At 29.3% G+C, this 14,858-nt stretch overlaps 1 protein-coding gene across 4 annotated transcripts in view; it reads left to right on the top strand.

Annotated features, from left to right (window-relative positions):
• Positions 1 to 14,858, top strand: part of LOC126780774 (neprilysin-2) — a 43,299-nt gene that overhangs the window by 12,021 nt on the left and 16,420 nt on the right. For all 4 annotated transcript variants that reach the window (XM_050505467.1, XM_050505468.1, XM_050505470.1 and 1 more), the window contains exon 2: positions 7,340 to 7,390. In XM_050505467.1, the coding sequence (XP_050361424.1) occupies positions 7,340 to 7,390 (51 nt within the window). The remainder of the gene's footprint in view (positions 1 to 7,339; positions 7,391 to 14,858) is intronic.

Genomic DNA, 14,858 nt, shown 5'->3' on the forward strand with positions numbered 1-14,858 from the left:
ATATACTGCTTAAAACAATTTTGTTAATAATCGTCTTAATAGTAGAACGAGTGGTTAGCGTTTTTATTTGTGCGGAATTTTTACAATAGCGAATCCTCACTCATATTTCAATTGATTTAATAATAATGTCAAATTACTGTTCGAGTGGAAATTATAATTAAATAAATGAATGTTTGTATGTTTGCCCTCTATGCGATCCTAAGCCTTTTATCGGATAGTGACGAAATATTTTTTAAGTTATTCTGTGTCTGTATGAGGACGGTTTTTCAAGCAGTGGATACCTTCAGAAATGAACCTACTTATGTTATATATATATATTCTTACTCACTACCACTGCGACGGATCGGAGAGCGACCCCTCTTAGAGACGGTTCCTTGCCCAACGAGCAAGATTTTTTCCTTTGTAAATCTATCCTTCTACATAAACCTTCTATGTGGGCCCTCATTCTACACGTGTGGAACCGGGGCTTATTTAACTAGTTAGATATGTTCCTAACTTATACATACAATAGTATCTTGTTGTGCACTCTGTCGAGTCAACTTCGGCAACGCCCCCGAAACTTACGAGTTTACAAATAGGTACACATGATTTTAATGAGTAGTTATAGTTGTTTTACGTGGTAACCTCCCTAACAAGGAGGGAACGACTTTGTCGAACTGTGAAACATTTAAGGGGCTACCATTGTTACTGTTTGACATCCGTGCTTACATTTGTTTCTATTGTTGCAAAATGCAGACATAACTAAAAATAATTTTCTCGATGTTAACAGCAACACAAAACGTTTACAAAATGGCGAATATAATTTATTACACAACAATTAAAATCATTAAAAGATATAATCCGGATTGCTTGTTAAGCACGTCTTTTATGAAGCTTTACTTGTTTTACAAGCTAATTAATTAACGCCAGTCTTCCTTTTAATAAATATTATTTTCAAATAGTATTATCGGATAACATTCTATAAAATATGATATAATATTTTTCTCTAAGTAATAATTTTAAACTCGTAGAAAAATATATTAATTAATTAAATTATTCTTGTGTTCTTGTTATTATTAAATAAAATTACAGCGAGATAAAATTATCCTTATTAATGAGTTCTATCCTTTGTAAGCTAAAGTTGAACAGGGGCTGAGTTCATCTAATATTAATTAATTGCCAGCTACAAATCGGTGTTTACAGCTGAGAAACACTCCGGAAGTATTGTTTTTCCTCTTATCTATGAATAGGGGTGGTTAGAAATTGTAATTTCGTCATCGCAAGATTTATTCATTTTTGGCTGAAGAATACGTACGGGTATATAATTAATTTAATAACAATTCGCATTTTCAGTCGCCTTTTCAACTGTCATTAAATAAACATCAAAATTGTAATAAAACAATCTTATAGACACTCTTTATCATATTACGATTGTAATAAACTTAATCTTATCCAATTAATTTAATTAAATCTTGAGTTTCTCGTTGACTCTTCGATAGAATTATTGCGAAGCTGATTCAAAAACACTTACCTTCTTGTAAAAATATAAAAATATTTCGAATATATGTTATTGAGTAAATAATTTGTTTACTTATCATTTTGATGAAATTCCCAAATAGTTCCGATACTTTGCACTTTAAATCAATAAGCTGGTATATACGATAGTCGTGTGCAATCATTCGCACCGCACAGACAGCTTATTAAACTCACAAACCACTATATTAAATTAAAAAAAATTCGTTACCTACGCGTAAGATTAATTAATTAATACTACGTCAAGATAAAAACTTAAAATTAAGAGGTTAAGATTTTTCTTATTAATTATATAGCATACAAATGAATTAATTACGCAGACGTAAAATCCTTATATCTCACGTCAAGCACCAAAATCGGAATCGTATATGAATCATAATCATCATGATTTAAGTAGAATATTGGTTTTTACTTTTATTTTGAATGCAGAAAAAATATGAAATGGTTTTACCCGATACAAGTTTATATATCCAGTCATAGTTTAATTGTATTCAATTAAAATTTACTTTTGTTTTCATTGTAACCAAATGTAGACCAGAAGCCGGTAACGTATTTTGAGATTCAGCAGTCGTGAAAATTTTAAAACAATAAATTTTATATGCCAACTGAACAATAAAGTTTATTATAGCAGCCACCTGTGGCCAGCCTATATACTCTAAAAGAACAATAACATCGATTTATAAGTTTCAATGTTATTTAAAATAAGTGTCATAAAATTGAAGCGTGCTAGTTTCGATAGTATTGTTATTATTATTTATAAAGTATATTTGTTAAGTCATCTTATGATTTTCATATAAAAATATGATTGATAAAAAATAAAAATGAAACGTCATCATTAATTGCTTTTCACAGTAGAAATATTTTCGCGAATCTCAAGTATGCCTGCTTAGTGTTATTCTACGCACCCTCTCAACAGAAAAAAAAGAGTCCAATAACGAAGTATTTACCTCTTCCACGTAACTCAGACGGTCTAAGGTCATAGCGATCAACAATGATTTTTAAAAATGATTATTTGTTATCGTAAATGTCAATTTTTTTTCTATAAAAATGCATACAACAATAATTTTTTTGTAATGAAAATTTAAAACACAAATAGTAACGCATTAAGTTAATTTGATTTTTAATATAATTTCACAGTATATAGTATTTAAGGAAGTCTACTTATAGAATAAATTAATTTATTACAAGAAAGGTTACAATTAAATGAAAAAGATCCTATTCCGTTTATGCATTTGATAAAATAATGAGTTTTATTGAGTTCTTGCGAGGTAAGTACATGGTATACTGTTACCAACTGTAGGTTGTAAAATATATTTCATACAACAGATTATTTTAATAAAAATCCTTAAAAATACATTATATCTAATTTGTTATTAATCATGATAAAATCGCCTTAAAGCGCCGTAAAGCCGAAAATAATTGGTTGAACTGTTCTCATTTCTTTGTTTTAATAAAAATAAAACCACGACCGTTTTATATAAATCTAAATACAAAAGACTAAGCCTGTATTCTATAAATTATAATATTTAATAAAATATCTAGGTGGTAGAATTTATTTTATTAGGATATTTATCATAGAAATCATATTAGAAGTTTCTAACGCAATCCACTTCAAATGCAATAAAACCAGTCCGATTCATTTCTTGTTTTTCTGTATTGAGAAAAGAATTAATATCTACCTTTAAAAATATATTCTGGCACTAAACTAGCCAACACTAACAGGTTTTTTTGATTGACCTCAGTAACAAGTCAAGGCGATCCGGTAACACGTGGACGGTTTAATCAAGTAGTGTCACGCATCCCATGGAATACCATGAGCACTTACATCAATTAATAATCAGGGTATATGTATTGTATGTGTATTTACATATTATTTTTATAGTCGTAATATTCTTTAAACTATTTAAGTTACAGAATATAAAATATTCTACTTCAGATTGGCGGCGACACGGATTATTAAGGGTTAATCAAAACTTAGGAAGTCAGTAGGGTAACAGGGACAAAACTGGTTCTAATTTATTTTTATGGTATAGGCAGGTAGACTTGCAAATGGCCCATCTGATGTTAAGTGGTTACCACCGTCCATTGCCAATACGCCACAAATCTTGGAAACTAAGATGTTAATTTTAAGTTTCCCTCACCCTTCCAACCCAAACGCAACAATACTAAGTATTGCTATTTAGCAGTAGAATATCAGAGGGACTTGCACCAAACCCTTGCACCTAGAAAATAATCCTCTCTCGGAACTTTTGACATGGTTTTCGTATTCACAATTTGCTTGTAGCGAATTTATACCCTTTAATACACAAACCTTAATACTACTTGTTACCTTTATTTCTTCTTAAATTTGAAATTAATTTTCATTATTACATATTTTTTCGTGTTGATTAAACTTAAACAATTAAATATACATACGAATGCGCTTCCACATTGCACTTGACATTTATAATTTAATAATTACATTACATCAACATTATAACAATTTGCCGCTATAAATGTTCAAACAAACACGCGTCACTTTAATAAGGTTAATTAAATAAAACAATGCTGGCATAGGCTAAGTCAAGGACGAATGCATGGTTACATTTAAATTAATTCCGACATATAAAAATCACGCGATCTATGTAATTTATAAGAAGTACACTGTCCGAACGTGATGGCCACTCCTCATCACCATATCATTAACGGTATCACGCGAAAGCATTGCAATTATATATTTACATGCGAACTAGTTAGTATGCACTCATAATTACTATAGTGCTATTAGAAGATTAAAACGGAATGCGTCCCTAGTATATATTATTGAGTATTATAAAATACTCCACCGAACGTCACCTTGGAATAAACTCACGAATTTTATTACGTCAAGTAGCAGTTATGCAGGTAATAAAGTAATAAAAAAATTGGTTTTTTATACGGGATCGTGTTTAATAGTTAAAGAAAATTGTTAACATTCGACGGGTTTGTATAAACTTAAATTAGTAAATAATTTGAATATTATAGAAGGACGTGGTGTTCATAACCATGCGATATATTTTACCTACTTAAATCTTTTCCGGCAATTTTTTTTGTAAGTCTTTAGAAATATTAAATAGCAATAATTTGAAAAAATTAAAAAAACCATTAAGATTTACAATCTCGTTTTTAGCACTAAATTGTCATATTCAAATCACAAATATATAATTTCTTCATTAAAACTTTGTACATCAAATTTTTATATTTACCATTAAAAGATCTGTTAAAAATGTCCGTAACAAATCGGGAAACTGGTTTATTATTTTTCATACGCGTTTAAATTGTTTTATTGGAATTATAATTTTTACACTTACATAAAATTATTAACATTTAGTTGAAATAAATTTTACTCTATGAAGGATAATATAAAAAAAAACTCTTACGAATCAGACTTTAGAGCTTAGATTCAGTCCCACGCTTGTTCCAGAGTCAATGAAACGTTTTTACTGCATTCGTTAAACGCATGTGATTCTCCAGATACATAATGGCCTATAATGCACTACAATTATTACTAGAAAGTTTGCCGACTCCGAGAGATCAGCTTGGCGTAAACGTTACTGCTGATCACTGACCGGTTATAATTTCTGAGAAGATCTTGTTTAAAAAAATCAAATATACATTTATTCAAAGTAACGTTTCTGAAAACCCACAGCATATATTTAAGAAAAACCACTTTTAGTAATTACAGTTTTGATATCATAGGTAGGCATTTTTTATAGTATAGGTAGGTGGACTAGTATATGGGCCACCTGACGGTAAGCGGTCACCAACGCCCATAGACATTGGCATTGTCAGAAATGTTAACCATCGCTTACATCACCGATGCACCACTAAACTTGGCAACTAAGATGTTATGTCTCTCATGCCTAGTTTTACACTGGCTCACTTACCCATCAAACCGGAACACAACAATACCAAGTACTGCTATTTTGCGGTAGAATATTTAATGTGTGGGTGGTACCTATCCAAACGAGCTTGCACAAAGTCCACCACCAGTAAATATATTTTTTTTCGTTTTGCAATATTTTTTATTAGTGATATTTTAAAAAAGGATTATAATTTTGAACAAAATATAATTGGCAAAATCCTTTGACATAAACCTGTTGGTTGCATTTAATCAGTCTTCCGCGGAAAGCGCAAACGTTTCAAAGTAGGAAACTGCTCGTTACACGGAATATGATGAGATTAAACATCTGTGTCACCAGGCCAATCATGACTTGTCTTTTAATGTTATAAAAAATGCAATGCGATCTCAGACTGTCTAATATCCTTTGAATCATTATTGCCTCATAAGGCCCGGTTACAATTTTAAGCGAAATCGTAACTAATATTACATAAATGTAAAACTTGTTTGTTTGTTTGACTTGCTTTTTTTTATGGGATATGTAGGTGGACGAAAATATGGGCCAACTGATGGTAAGTGGTCACTAACCTTGGGAACTAAGATGTTATGTCCCTCATGCCTACAATTATCCATCAATCATTATGATTTTTTGCATACACGTTATCAGGGTTACTGAAAATGATCTTGAGTACTAAGCATCTGCCCATCATGCGCGACTGCACCCTTGTGAAGCATCTGCTTCACAAGGGTGAAGTCGCAGTTTATACTATTCATGCAAATATTTTCGATTTATTAAGAATATAGTTAATGTATTTTAAGAACAAATCTTTTAATTTTATTAATAAATCTATTCAAAATTTTATTATGATCGGTTGAGGTAGTTAAGATGTTAAAGCGCAGCAAATACACAAGTAAATTAAACTATTAAAAAAAACTCACTTTTGCATTTTATAATATTAGTAAAGATTTATACTTACAACGATTCTAATGAATAAATAAATTATATTGACACTTATAATATTATTGTTTTGGACTACGTTTATTTGTATCAAAAACAAACAATTTACGTTGTTATAACTGTACCAATTTTTTATTCTTATATTCTATTTGACATAAACTAAACGGATAGAAGATACAACTGAGTGGTATTTCATGTAAATGACGTGTATTTAACAAATGACTTACCTTTACCTTAAAAAGTACAGTTTGAAAATACAGAAAGTTATTATATCATTTCAAATCATCAACGTTATACATACATTTCTGCAGGGTAAGCTTAGTATAAATATTTAGATCTAAGTATTGGAACCGTTGGAATTAACTTAATTTCTACTGACTGAACTGAATAAATTTTAAGTTCTAGTTAAATATTAAAAAAGTATTTGACTTTATTTTTGTCGGCTGCTGTCGGAACTCGCTTTGATTACAAATAAAAAAGCCGTCAAGAGCCTCGGGTGTATTTTTTTTTTTTAAATACAGTCGTAATGCTGTTTATTATTTGTGTTTAAACATAAATCTAATGGAATGTATTGCTTTAAGTACTCGCAACGATTATTGAGCTTCAGGTCATTTAAACAATTGAAGATTTTGTTTTATTATCGTAAAATTCTGATGTGACAGTATAAATATAAGATTTATACTGTTCACTTTATATGGATAATGTATAAATTATTTAAAATAATTCAATATTTAAACCCTACTAATTGCATCCCACATGGGTCTTGTTGTTGTTGGACCAAACAACCGGCAAAATCATTCCAAGCTAGCGATTGGCGATCAAATTATAAATTGTTTAAATAATATTTTATTTAATTATGTTTCCTGCAACTTTTTTTGTGTAATATACGATGATTTTTAACAACAAAATACTGATTAGTATTTTGTTGTTAAAAATCATCGTTTTCACAACAAAATATTCTATCATTTTTATATATGTTTTAAATAAACTAATTATGTTTTTCTTTGCAGTGGGGAGGCAGAATACATCACCAATAATTACAACATGCGTAACAACGTCAAGTAAGTTCTTAATTGTTTATATGTACATTAGTAAAACTTCAAATTGCTTTCGTGACTTCGGCGGAGTGATATAACATTCATATAGCCAGCGGATTAGTTCACAATTTTGTTGTTACAATACAATTTATAGTACATAGTTTACTATCAGTCGTATGCGTTATGTTGTATAATTACGTGTTTTATGGGTATTAACGTTATCAAATCTACGTATGTACTTTGTAAGAAGTAATTATACTATTACTACTAACAGTCTTACTTATAAACGCTTAAGATGGTGTTTAGTTATGCACAGATTTATCTCTTTCTGTCATTATACATTTACTAATTACTCCCTGAATAACGATTGTAAATTAATTTAGTTCTAAAAGACTAAAAATAATTTGAAGATAAAAAACAACACGAGTTCAGAGTGTGTTTAATTATCGACTGAGTTAAACAATTATCTGTACTTAAGATTGTTTGAACATCAAGTAATAAATAAGAATCTTACCCATATTTTGAAACCGCTTTTATTTATTTACACATAGCATCATTTAATATTTTGCATTGTTGCACTTTTAATAATTTCTCTACATTTAGAGTAAAATATGTTTTTTTTTAAAACTGTGAAACACATATTTAGTGAAGCAATATTTATCTGGAATCCTAAATAATACCTATTCTTCAAAGAAGTATAGGGTTCAATTAAAGAATTACGCGATCCTAATTCTATCCTAATCTCGTTTTCGAAAGGCAGCAAACAAAGCTATCTCGTTTGAAGTACGTTTGTAGTGTAGAAACAATTCTTGAAGCGGAGATTTCACGTATTTGAGCCACGATCCGCAGCCAATCTTTATTAACTCAATAAGTATCGTCTAAAGTAATATAATTTGCATTTAGATCACTAGCAAACCGTAAACATTGCCTTCTAAAGTGCTTTTCACCTTTTACACAATTTTTCATTAAACGTTCGCAGATTGTTGACAGCATTTAATTAAATCGATTTTTATAAATATCTCAAACTATACACCTATATATAAGAAACTTCATTACTTTAAATCGTTCAAAACGTAAAAAGTGTAAAATTTTTAACTTAAAACGTATAGGTTCGAATTTGAATTTTAAATTTTAACTCGTATCACCCAAAATGAAGTTTAACTTTAAAATTAGTGCTGTTAAAAATAAAATAGTTATGGTATCAATAGTGTTTTCATTTTAAGATAAAAAATAAAAACAAAAATATTTTAACAGAAAATGCATGAGAAATTAATTCATAAGCCCCTTTGTCACAGGCGTCGTATGTTTTGTAGTATTTGATTTAAATATTTGTCCGCTGTGTGGCCTAACCGACGTGCCGTCTCGGCCTTGGCGTACGTGATCTAAACCTAAACAGAAGCAAAACTACGATAGCAGTCATAATAGCACCTTTGAAAAGTTGTATTTGCTTATGTCATATTATATTAGTTTTCGAAGTTTTAAATACATTATTAAACATAATGTAAAACACTAAAAAGAAATTGTTGCTCGTTACATTGTTGTATGTATTTTGCCTAAATAGGCTGGTTATTAGGAATTATATTTTCCGTCCTATAAGAAAATCTAATCGAATTGAAATTTTTGTTGTTGGTACTTGCGTGGAGATTACTATCATAGTATCATCTAAGTAAATCGTAGGTGAGAAGCGAATCGTACCGGATAACAGCAGTGTAATTTGTGAGAACTCAGTTCATTACTCACTCGTGAAATGTTGACAACTGACTTATGGAGATATACTTTAAATTATTATAGTCGCATATAATTTTTTGACAATTCCCGACTATTTTCTGCGGCGAGTTTCGAGTTTGTTCTTATACATATTATATTCTTATATTGTAGTACTATTGGATTGAATAATGTATTTAAAGAGTTTATGACATGTTATTAATAGCGTTCACCAGGTTCTTACCGAAATAGGTCTTTTTCCAATTTCAATACGATCTAAATTGCGGTATTATTTTTTTTTATAAAACGTCTCAGTCATTTTGTACAATCCGATTTAGAAATTCACCAGCGACAGTACATTTGTAATGATCTTTGTCAATAATTTATTATTTTTAAATTACAATAAATCGGGATAGATTATAGTATTAATAGTGAACAATGGTTTATATTTGATTTGTTTTTTACATCTTAATATAAACTACCTCAAAACATATAACGATAAAATATGTAGTGATGTGATGCGTTCTATAAATGCATTTTACACACAACACAGCCGTTGGATTACCTAAAAATGATAAAGATTTACAACTTTACAGTTTACTTCATGTAAGATAATTATATGTAATAGTCACGCGTTTTTCTACGTCAGCGTTGATTTAACATTGAGTATGCTTTAAAAGAAATTGCACGCGCTCTTTAATCTTAAAAATATGCAAAATCTTTTCTTTGGGTATAAGCTTTTCCTACAAGACAAGACAAAAAAGATATAATGTTTTCAAAACTGAGACTTCATTCATTTTATGGTACAATTGTATCTTATTGTATATATATATATATATATATATATATATATATATATATATATATATATATATATGAAATGCAACTGGATCAGTGATAGAAATCATGTCTATGGCTGCTAATGAGCTATCGGTAAGCAGAGAGGTAAGGGCATTAACCAGCTGTGGGACATTCACATATATATATATATATATATGAAATGCAACTGGATCAGTGATAGAAATCATGTCTATGGCTGCTAATGAGCTATCGGTAAGCAGAGAGGTAAGGGCATTAACCAGCTGTGGGACATTCACAGGCTATAAGTTTTCATGCTTACCTGTCCTGACTAGAATACCTGAATATCGCAAATGTGCATTATTTTTAAACGATCAAGGAATTTATACAGAGAAAACCTCCTCTGCTATGATAAAATGATTACGCGGAAACTATTTATCAAGTAATGTGATGTTTCTGAGGCTTCGCGGGATGATAATGAACTATATAAGAAGATCAAACAATAATTGCGTCATTCTGAACCGAGTACGATTATTATTGACATACTAGCTGTTAGATGCCCGCTTCGATAACTGATGTTTGAGCTAGATGTTCTTTAAAGTAAATTCAGTATCTTTTTAATTTATCCTTACTATTATATTATCCTACATGCATAAGTGAGTATGTTTGTTACGCTCTTACATCTTAATTACTCAACTGATCATTATAAAATTTTACATACACGTTGTTACGGGTACAGAAGAGGACTACTCACTTCCTTATAACACGTCCGTGAGGGAGGCAGCACAGATGCGGGCGAAGCCTAAGACGGAAACTATTAATAAAAAAATATATTTCTCTATGTAAATAACACGATATAGAACCAGTCCAACTGTTTGAGCGCTTTTAAAGAACATAAACATACTTTTATTTATTATCTTAGTAAAATTAAGTGCCTAATATAATAATACATCGAACAGCCTTGAATAGAACGTAAACCGGCGGTTATTATCATTAAAATCTTACGATTTAAATTACATTTACAAAATACCTACGATACGATCACTGTGTATAGATACAAGTGTAGTTTGATGCATTTGGTCTAAGGATATGCATACATATATACGTACACAGCAAATGTTTGGAACGCTCGCTTGAGTAGACTTCTAGAAACACAGTATAGGTATTTGACAAATGACGTGATAGATATTGAAAACATTTAACAAAACTTATAATTATATATGAAATTAAAATGAGAGATTTTTATTTCTTAGATCCGATGAATAATTATCATTTTCTTATATAAAACTATTTTTTAACACATTTGAACTCGATATTAGCACCTTTTAATTAATATAAAAAGTAAAATTTGATCTTGGTTTTAAGCAAACTATTTTATCAGCGAATGAAAACTTTAAACGAACCTGCCAGAAAAATAGATAGAGCTTACAGAGGATTTCTAGACTTTTTTTTTTAACTAACTTCACTTAGGAAAATTGTTGCGGTAAATAAAATAGCAAAGTTGAAACGTTCTGCTACCTTGAATGCTTAAAAATTAATTAATATCCTTACTCAAAGAGTAACTACTGACTTTAATTCTGATTCTTGTCAGTATCATCTACACTTCGAAGTAGTAAGAGCCTACTCGAAGAACGTATATTTTAAGTTTTAAGCACACTGAATGTTAACTTATTCGATTTTCGAAATTAAAACTTCAGTAACTGGGCCTGCAATTGTTAATATTTAATTATAGGTGGAAACATAAATTAAAAAACAACAAGTTATTTCACTTTATAATTATAATTTCGTATTTATCATATAGCACGTTTTCTTACTTACCTAAACTCACTATCTTTGTCATATCAAAAAAGGTTAGGTTAGCAAAGTAGTAGATCCAGTATTGTTTACAATGGGGTCAATGAACTCTTACATAACTGCGTTAGTAACGGTAGTACCGGATAATGCTTGCGAATCCTGCGCCTGCGTCGTTATTCTTCTTTCATATATATCCTTGGGATCAAAATTACCTTACTTGTATTTTATTATTAATCTTGTAAGTTAATTACCAATTTATTTAGATAAAAGCCTTATACATTAACAATTAAATTATTAGTAGTAAATTAATAGGAACTATTTTTAATTATAAATTAAAAGGTTATTTTTAATAAAATATTATTTTAATGTTTTATAGATATTAACACAAATAATTAAATATTCTTCATAAAAACACTTAAAAAAATACATTCCTATTAAATTTGTAATTTTTCCAAGACATCTTAAATAATTAAGTAGCTTCATCCGCAATCATGTTGTAATGTGAGATGGCAGTTAACAAGAGATCTTTAAAAACAATATTTATCTTAAAATTAAAGAAAACAGTAAAATAATTTTAAATAGTTATATTTCTCTTTACTCTTTTCTTGTTACAGGAAATCATTGAATTGAATATTCAATGATTTCAAGTAAATTTAAAAACTTCATTTTGCGATTTAGTAATTTGGCTTCTACTAACTCATTTTCTGTAGTTTGGTAAGCAATTAGTCTTGCTAAAATAATAAGGATTTTTTAAATAATTTGTGAACAGATTAAAAACATAAATATCTTATTACTTACTTCCTTAAAATTACTACGTATCAGACGATAAAAGACAAAACTCGAGAGGATACAGTTTTATTGATATTATTATTTTCAATATAAGCAATCTGTTTCCAACGTTTATGTAAAAACAACACAATTAAATGTGTGGTTATGTTTTTCCGCGTATGACAAAACTCAATATAATATCATCATAAATCAAAATTTAAATTTATGTAAATGCATCATCCTGATTGCAATTGTCAAATGTCCAAACTAAAAGCTTGTCTGAAGATGAAAAAAAGGAAGAAGTCGCTAGTAGCGATCGCTTTGTGCTGCACCTAATATATTTGTTTTTATTTATTTATAACCCATGTAACAATGAAATATAACAGCTTTATTTTTAACAGATAACATAAAACCTATGTAACTAAAAGTTTTACAATAAATAGCATGTATAAGTAATTGATTGATTTAATTATAAACTTAATTAGTCTAAGAATGAGCCAAAAGAGGATATCAATCCTTCTAACTCATTCACTACAAATAAGTTTCATAACACTATTTGGTACAAAGAATAATCACGTTGAACAACAACTATTTTATTTCATATTATAATCCTTTTATAAACTTACTCACGCGATACTCACACAACACGTTCCAGTGAGTGACAAATCTGTGACCTCCATCATAACATATTCCTTTTTCACTTATCGTTAGCGGTCAATGTCAAATTAACATAAAATATTATGTATCTTGTCTTTGAACAATTTTTAATATTACTTGCTGTCTCTATAATTCTAACTAAATATATTGTTAATTAATAGGATAAGCGTTAACGAATAATTTAAATGTAATTTACATATATATTTTTACTAATAACAGATACAAACTGGTCATTATCGCATAACCATTGGTTCTATAGGAAATGATTGCGCGCTACCGAACATGTTACTAAGATTGTCATTCCGAAACCAGCAATTCAATATTAAGATGCCGATATTGATATTTATCGTTTGAAAAACTAATGAGTCGGTGGTACTATCCAGACGAATCGAACGAACGAGTCGATAAAGTTTGAATTTTTTTTAATTAAACAGATTGAATTTTTTTATTTCATAATATTTCTCTTCACAATTCCGATTCCAAAAGTGAAAACGACGTAAGTCTAGTGAAACTTAACGCGAAAGTAACAAAAATACGTCGTTACTGTTTTTATTGCATTTCATTCGATTGAATACAGTGTTACTGTGCCTTCATAAAAGTATTAACCCATAAATCATATTATACGATAAAATAGAAAGTATATTTTTCATGATTGATGTTACGCCTTATCACAGAAACCATGCAAAATTAATAAATTTGTATTTTTAATTATGTATTTTAATGTGCTCCTATGTGTATAATAGGTAATATAAATAAAAAATATAAGTAGTATAAAAAGAAATACCAATAAAAAAGCTGTTACGAGCACTATTAAGTCTTTTTCAGAGCAAACTAAAATTATTCATAATATTGAAGCTTATTGAGAAATGTTTTTCCATTTACTTGTTATGCATCAATTTTTTTTAAAAGATTAATACTAATATTAAATTCTTCAATATATTTAGGTGACTTAACATGTAACCGAAATTACCTTAAAGATTTATTCATGATCAGTTTAATATACATAATATTTTATGTTAATTTGACATTGACCGCTAACGATAAGTGAAAAAGGAATATGTTATGATGGAGGTCACAGATTTGTCACTCACTGGAACGTGTTGTGTGAGTATCGCGTGAGTAAGTTTATAAAAGGATTATAATATGAAATAAAATAGTTGTTGTTCAACGTGATTATTCTTTGTACCAAATAGTGTTATGAAACTTATTTGTAGTGAATGAGTTAGAAGGATTGATATCCTCTTTGGGCTCATTCTTAGACTAATTAAGTTTATAATTAAATCAATCAATTACTTATACATGCTATTTATTGTAAAACTTTTAGTTACATAGATTTTATGTTATCTGTTAAAAATAAAGCTGTTATATTTCATTGTTACATGGGTTATAAATAAATAAAAACAAATATATTAGGTGCAGCACAAAGCGATCGCTACTAGCGACTTCTTCCTTTTTTCATCTTCAGACAAGCTTTTAGTTTGGACATTTGACAATTGCAATCAGGATGATGCATTTACATAATAATGCGTAAGAAAATACAACATGTACTGATAGATAAATTGTGGAATAATTTAAAGCCCTTGTTGTGGTTACGGAAACATAACTTGGTCAAAAAAGTTCATTAACCTTGAAGACGATGAACTTAGGTCAGACCGGTCTGAATAAAAAAAAATGCTGTCCAGTGACGATGCGTCGTTGCACAACCACTGCTAGTGATGTGATAGTTCTAGACCATTATATCGTAAGAAGTATGACGATCGAGGCATTTGTT

Source organism: Nymphalis io, chromosome Z (assembly GCF_905147045.1).
Source record: "Nymphalis io chromosome Z, ilAglIoxx1.1, whole genome shotgun sequence".
Classification (NCBI taxonomy): Eukaryota; Metazoa; Arthropoda; class Insecta; order Lepidoptera; family Nymphalidae; genus Nymphalis; species Nymphalis io.